Source organism: Miscanthus floridulus, chromosome 19 (assembly GCF_019320115.1).
Source record: "Miscanthus floridulus cultivar M001 chromosome 19, ASM1932011v1, whole genome shotgun sequence".
Lineage (NCBI taxonomy): Eukaryota > Viridiplantae > Streptophyta > Magnoliopsida > Poales > Poaceae > Miscanthus > Miscanthus floridulus.
This window is the reverse complement of record NC_089598.1, coordinates 7,355,131-7,362,753: the sequence shown is the minus strand read 5'-3', so window position 1 is coordinate 7,362,753 and position 7,623 is coordinate 7,355,131. Positions and strand designations below refer to the sequence as shown.

General features: G+C 42.1%; 1 protein-coding gene across 1 annotated transcript; it reads left to right on the top strand.

The window, feature by feature from the left end:
* Positions 1 to 6,521: 6,521 nt before the first annotated feature.
* LOC136527064 (B3 domain-containing protein Os06g0107800-like) lies at positions 6,522 to 7,253 on the top strand. The gene has a single exon (XM_066519684.1). The coding sequence runs from the start codon at positions 6,522 to 6,524 to the stop codon at positions 7,251 to 7,253; it is 732 nt and encodes a 243-aa protein (XP_066375781.1).
* Positions 7,254 to 7,623: the final 370 nt, after the last annotated feature.

Genomic DNA, 7,623 nt, shown 5'->3' with positions numbered 1-7,623 from the left:
ATAATTTCATAAACTATACAAGAGACATATTAATTTGTGAACAACGTTTACTATCACTTTATCAGATGAAGAAATGACCAAAATAAAAGTTGTAGTTCTTGATGAATTATATAACTTTGGTATTCATTACTTTTTCATCTGAAATCATTTGGTGTTTCAAAATCTTGTTAGAACTTGTCATTTTTTTTAAATTTAAATTTTTAAATTTATTCAAACTTTATCAAACAAAAAGAATGACCAAATCAACACAGTAACTTGATAGGGCATAATTTTAGAAAATTTTAGGAAAAAAATTATCACCTTTGGAGTTAATATGAGGGAGAAAGACTAGTTACAAATTTTACCTAGAGATTAAAAAGAAAAATCATAACTATTCATGATGATCAATGATGAACAAGTGTGATTTCTCTTTTTAATCTGTGGCTGAAACTTGTAACTAGTTTTTCTCCCTCATACTAACTCCAAATGTGATGATTTTTTCCTAAAATTTTCTAAAATCATGCTCTATCATTTTAGTCTGGTCATCTATCTTTGGCACTAATTTTGGACAATTTAAATTTTGAATTTCAGAAAATAACAACTTCAAACCTGATTTTCAATAACTAAATGATTTTAGCTGTAAAGGTGATGAATATAAAAGTTGTATAACTCGTCAAGATATCCAACTTTTATTTTGGTCATTTCTTCATTTCATAAAGTGTTAAGTGCTTGTTTTAAGTGTTTTAATAGTAGTCCAAACATGTTGCAGTAGTAATAAGTGCCTGTTTCAAGTGTCTGCGTGTTACAGTTGTACACGTGTTTGTTGCGGTACTTGTGACTTGTCTTTAAGAAGCGCCAATTTCTTAGGTAAACTATCTTCTTCGATACATTCAGAAACACCCATGTAGTACCATCCAAGCAAACTAAGCATCCCATCTTTCCTTTGATCTATTCAGATAAAGCAAACAGCGTGGGGTCATCATTAGTAGTAACAAATATTATTGCTCTACATCTGAAGTCCTCCTTTTGGAACGCATCGTACATCGGCTCCCTATGCCTCCATAGCCTCTCTATTTCTTGCATCAAAGGCTCGAAGAACATGTCTATATCAATGCCTGGTTGTTTAGGGCCAGAAATAAGAATAGTGAGAAGAAGGTACTTTCTCTTTTCACACAACCATGTTGGAATGTTGTACATGGTCAAGATCACTGGCCAAGTGCTGTGGTCGCTCATCCTCTCATTGAAGGGATTCATTCCATCGGTGCTCAACAAATCCTCGCATAATCAAATATGATCTGATGATAGTCACATCTGTCCATGCCATACGGTTCTTGTAATCTTTACAGGGATAAATAATTGTATCCTTATTCTCTGTCAATGTCGTTGTATGCTTCTCTACGGCTTCAATAAATTTATCCACCTCTTCACGAAAACATGCCTTGAACCTTAACGAACCATATATCCAAGAGTTCCTATACTCCATCTTTTACAACAACAACAAAACAAACATTAAAGGACTACTTATTCAGATATATATATATATATATAAATAAATCAAATTAATAATTACCTGAGAATAATTGTATATACTTCAGATAAATATGAATATAAATCAAATATAATTACATGAAGCATACAAACACACCATGGTAGAGGAAAATTAATTAATGGCCTATTTATCCATAAATAATTAAAATACATATTTGTTGATTACAATAAATAATTTCAAAGTCAACAATTAGCAACAATTATATTTTACCCAATATCTTTCATGCAAACCCTAGCCCAATTTCATAAAACATAAATTTACAAAAACGAAATTAATAAAAAAACCCCTAGATCTAGATCTACATGCACATGAAACATCCATAAAACTAACTAATTGTTCACAACTTGTTCCCCTATCTAATTTATCCTAGTACATTCAAAACTTGGGTCTAATTTGCTTCATAAGTAGCTCAAGCACCATAGAAGCGAGAGAAAAGCAAAACTCTAATTACTCACTAACCAACCATTTAAACTTTAAAAAAAGTGTGGAATAGCATTTTTCTTACCTTCTACAACCTCTCCATCAAAGGATTTGAGACTAAAATCTTTCCCTCTTAGTAGAGCAATTTTTGGGAGGTGTCAAGGCCTCCTAAGCCTTTTTGTCTCGGGTAAGAGTGAGTGACCCGAGGAGGAAGAAGGGGGCTGCAGCCTTTTGTACGTGCATCTTTAGTGGCGGCTGGTGATTGAGCTGCCTCTATAAATCGCAACACCGAAGGCGGCTGGTGAGTGAGCCACCCCTACAAATCGACTCATTTGTAGAGGCGGCTCGTATCACAAGCCGCTCCTATTATGCCATTTGTAGGAGCGGCTGGTCTCGTAGGTCCCGAGCACGTCCACTGTAGAGGCGGCTTCATCACCAGCCGTCCCTAAAAAAAATACCCCGTTACTATAAACGTTTTTTTAGTAGTGATACATGCACCTGCGCTATATATGGTTGGCCTGCATATATATTTTATTGAAATCAGATGAAACAATGGCATGTTGTTCTTCCTCCTGTTTCAACGGTAGTGGCAGGCAGGGTGAATAAGTAATCGTAGTCCTTGTAAAGGTGACAGAGCTTGAGTAAACAACCAGTTTTGACAGGCGAGTGGACAGTCAACGAGATGGATAGGAGTACAGCTTACTGCACCATGCATATTAGAGTATGGAAAGCAGACTATCACAACTTGTGGCAAATGAAAGAATTTCCTGGATTTTATTGGTTACCTATGACTGTCAGCCACTCAGGGAGCACGCCCACCAGGCCAACTTTTTTTTTTGGAACAAAATACTAAAAACCAAGGGTTGTTCTATATACCTTGAACTCCGAATCTCCCTCTGATCTTTATACATGTGGAAATAACAAAGCGCAGATAGAAATAGAATCATGCATTGCTGCTGCTTCGTTCCTGCCACTTTTTACTGCATTTTGTTTGATCTTTTGTCCAGTTCAGAATTGAATGGAAACTGCGTCTGAATTGAGCCGATTCTTGTAACTCTATTTTGGAAAATGCAAGTGGTAGGAACAGGTAACTGCATATGTACATGTTTCCCTTTTACAAACTGTGCATTGGATAGTTAAGTTAAGCAGACACTGCCAAGCCAAAGCGACTTAATTCTTCTCAGGAACGATGCAAGGTGGTAGCTAGTTAGTCGGCCAATACAGGAAACCAACAATCCCCAAAACCCAGGACCGGCCGGGAACTTACTTGACGATGAAGAGCCGTTTTGATTTGGGCCAGAGAACCTGAACCTTGGTTTCAGATACACATGCATGGGATCAAATGCAGTGCACTACGACATTCATCAAGTACTTAACAACCTAATAACCTATTGCAAAAATGCCTGGCGAACTAGTCTCCAAAGGCAATAAGGGCCCTGCACCTAGATAGCTAGTAGACAATCTCTTGGCCAAGGAACTTGCATGCTCATTTGATTTTTCTATTGTTTATTTTGCCATAAATAATTGGTGCGTGTTTGATTAATTAAGGAGCAACCTGCAGCTAATCGGAATCCGCGGCCCTGAACGAACTTTGTTTGACTAATGACCTGACCAGGGGCAAATGGCGCTTAACAGTAGGCTGACATACACCACCTTTCCGGGTGACATCATGCACCAGGCTGGCCACTGGCATTATATTCTCATATAATATATTTATATATTGCAACTGTACATGTGCCCATTTTTATTTGTTACTTCACTCCATCACTCATCTTTCTGAGACTGAAAGATTGTTTACTCCCAGTTGCAATAACAATGGCTGTCGTAGGAGGCCGACAAGCCCCCCACCACACAGCACATATCCAGATTTCAGTTCAGTTCATTTTTAATTTGCCGCTCTTCAAAATATGCAGATTATTGGTATATAATAGTAAGAGCTAGTACCCTTTGCTGTGTTTAATTTTGAAACCTGCTGTCCTGGAATCAGTTTATGCATGAACCCTTTGACCGGTCAGCGTTCAATTCACTAGCAGCCAAGAGCCAACAACACAGATTTTAGCGATGTGGATATATCTATCTATGTAGTATGTTTATCACTAAAAAAGTTTCCAAGTTTCAGACAAGCTGATGATGTGTCCATGTCAAAGCAGTTTCGTTCAGAAAAGTTTCATATTCGTCTAGGAGAGATTTTTATTTTTTCATATATTCATTAGACAGACTTGCCTAGCGGCTGTCTGACTGTTCTTCGCCATACCAATGCAATAATTACTCTGTTGTTTAGGCTGGATCACAGCTTGCTTGCTAAATGCGCGCTTTGTCGATAAACCTCTCACCTTTGCTCGATCGCTCTCAATAATTGCAGTATATATAAGCCTAGCTAAGCTGGAGTATATGATACTCAAGACTTGCAGGAACTTTTGGGTGCATATATACATGTGTATCCAGCTTGATGCAGCTCATCTAAGCCTAATCAATACATCATTGTTAATATCTCCCTGCACTCTAAGCTATAGATTGACGGGCTATATATCTGCCAATGTTGTCTTTTTTTTAGAAGAGCAAAATGCCTGACAGACATGGCACCCAGTACTTGATAGCTCTCTCATCTCATGCACCCAGTACTTGCAAGTACTAAATCTGAGCAAAGACTTTTCAAACGATGCGACAAAGCAAAGGAGTTGACTTTGTTAATGAATTGGCGTGCGTGGTCAAGAGTTAACTAAGAACAATTATGTAGGTGCAATGGGGGCAGCAGGAGAACACCATGATTGGCTTATGCCTGCTAATGGAAATTATCTAGTATGAATAAACACCGGTCGTCGCATCATCGTTGCTTGCATTGCTAAGACCGTCTCCAACAACCGCGACTCAAAATACAAGACATATTCGTCTTTTGCGTAGCGCTACAGGCAAATGGTTCAATATATATTTTTTGTCTTCTCCAACAATAAGACCTAAAAGACAATTCTTTCTGCAAATGGGTCTCCAGGAGAGAAGATACCCAGATTTGGGTTATGCCTCTCCTGACACTCAAAATGGGTCTTCCATATAAATACTCTATTAAAGGCTATATGTATTATGTTGGAGAGCCATTTTAAGTTTGGGTTTCGCAATGGGTCTCCTATTGGAGACAGCCTAACAACTGCTCCTAGTCCCTCTGGCCTCTCTGCATTAACCAGCTGACCTGCTCTTCCTTCCTGGACATAAGCCATAGCCCATACTACGATCTAGTCGTTTTTGACAAATCACTGGTGTGCCCGACCGAGACTGCGCGCGTTGATTTCGTAACTTGACAGCGAGCTGAAGAATAATTACAGGATAGGAAGAGCAAGCTACATATATGTACAGCTGATCGAGTCAGTCAGTCTCGATGATCCAGAAGATGAGAGTGAGGCAGTGACCAGGAATGCACTCATGGTTTCACATTTGTTTTTCTACCATGTTACGCATGAGAAATGATGAAAGCACATACACAGCAGCCCTTGTTTTTCTTCATTCTAGATTGCATTGCCTCGAATGAGATATATATTTAGCCTGTTCGTTTCGGCTTATACGATCGTGGATTATAAGCTGGAACAGTATTTTTCTCTCACACCAAACCAGCCAGCAGTACTTCTGGCTTATAATTCACGATTGTTTCAGCCGAAACGAACAGGCTGATTATATGCATATATACAATCTTGTAAACTGCGGTGAAGAAATATTCGTATAATCTTGTACACGCACGGAATTGAACAGGTAGTACAACGAAGTTACGAAGTAAAACAGTAGGTAGAAGATAGTAAGAATTATGTGTATGTAGCAGAAGAAATCTAAGAAGCTCGGCTGGACGGTAATGACGTCTAGGACATTGGTGCTTCCTCCAGTAGTTAATTTCATCATATAGCCCACATTTGTAACCCGCGAGCGGCCCTGGGTCGCTATCTCTTGTGACATAAACTGCTCTCCTTCTAGTACAATGATATGCACACTTGTGTGTATTTGAGAAAAAAAAATCTAAGAAGCTCACATGTGCATGCTGCAAATGGTTCCAATAAGATTTTAATTTGCATTGGAGAATGGAGATACATTTTCAGTTTCAGAGATATAACAAGAAGCAGAGAGTGAAAATGCCATCGTATGGCCGGGCTTTATTTGTATCATATATACCATATATGTCAGCTACCTATGGAATAAATCTATAATAAATAAGTAAATAAATGAATTAGACCAAGGATGGATATATATCATCGGTAAACGACGGACAAGGTCCGTACGGTCAACGCAAGGTAGGTGATCCAGTCCGGTCCATGCAGGCCGTTGGATCCAAAGCACTTAAGCACCAATGGATGCGGATTGCTGCTTGCCAACGGATCGCGATCCACGGCATGCATGCAGATGCAGAAAAGTCAGAGAGACCCCAGGTCCAAATGCTACTGCATGCTGCTTCTGCTTCCCTATAAATTCAGGTCAGACGACGGGACAGCGGTGGATTATTCATCAGCTAGCAGTCGCAAATATATATCTGGACCGATCCAGACATCCAGTGCACTGTATCTATCATAGATCGATCCCTTGGTTGCATTGCATGCAAATGGCCCTGACGCTCGCACTGGAGCTGGAGTCGTCGGCGGCGGGCGGCGGAGGAGTCGGCCACGTCGACGTCGACAACAGCCACAGCCCCAGCAACAGCAGGCGCGAGCGCATGTTCGAGAAGGTGGTGACGCCGAGCGACGTGGGGAAGCTGAACCGGCTGGTGGTGCCGAAGCAGTTCGCGGAGCGGCACCTGCCGCTGCGCGGCGCGGCGGCCAGGTCGCGGGGCACGGTGCTGTGCTTCCACGACGCCCGCGGCGGTCCGTCCCCGGCGGCGTGGCGGTTCCGCTACTCCTACTGGAGCAGCAGCCAGAGCTACGTCATGACCAAGGGCTGGAACCGCTACGTCCGCGACAAGCGCCTCGCGGCCGGGGACACCGTCACGTTCTGCCGCGACGGCACAAGGCTCTTCATCGACTGCCAGCGGCGGCGGACTCGTGCCGTGGAGCAGGGCGCGGTGCCTGCGGTCGTCGTCCGGCCGGCGATCCTCGCCGTGCCGCCGCCGACACGGCACCAGCAACAGCCGCAGAGCTTGGTCGTCTTCCCCGCGGCCGGCCATCACCAGCACCAGCAGGCGGAGAAGGTGGTGGTCGTGGAAGAAGCAGAAGCAGCAGAAGAAGAGGAGGAGGAGGCGCGGCGGCAGCGCGGGCGCGCGCGGTGGCTCCGGCTGTTCGGCGTCAACCTGCTGGAGCTTCGTATGGAGCCGGCGGTGCTGCTTGATCTGCAGCTCTGAGGACGACGTACATTAATTCGATGAGAGAATTGGCTTTGGCTTCGATTCTTGTAGCATACTATAGTAGCTAGCATGCATGCATTAAATCGAGAGGGCGGTGTTTGAATTGAACCCAATTCGGAATTCCCAATTGGAGCAGTAGTTGGTTAAACAAACACCCTCAACTTGAATGCATTCATGCATGTGTTGAAATTAATAACAAACTAGTGGGTACCCGGTGCTTCGCACGGGGCACGAGTCAGAAATATAGCACATTATATGATTATACATCGAAGCAATGGAAGGAAAAGATTAGTTAAATTAGCTATAGATGGTGTTAGCACTCAAAAATGTCCAAAGTGCATAATGGATTCCCCCATCATGTTTCTAT

Excerpts from the sequence above, each read along its gene's own strand:
- LOC136527064 (XM_066519684.1), top strand. The coding sequence starts at position 6,522 with ATGGCCCTGACGCTCGCACTGGAGCTGGAGTCGTCGGCGGCGGGCGGC.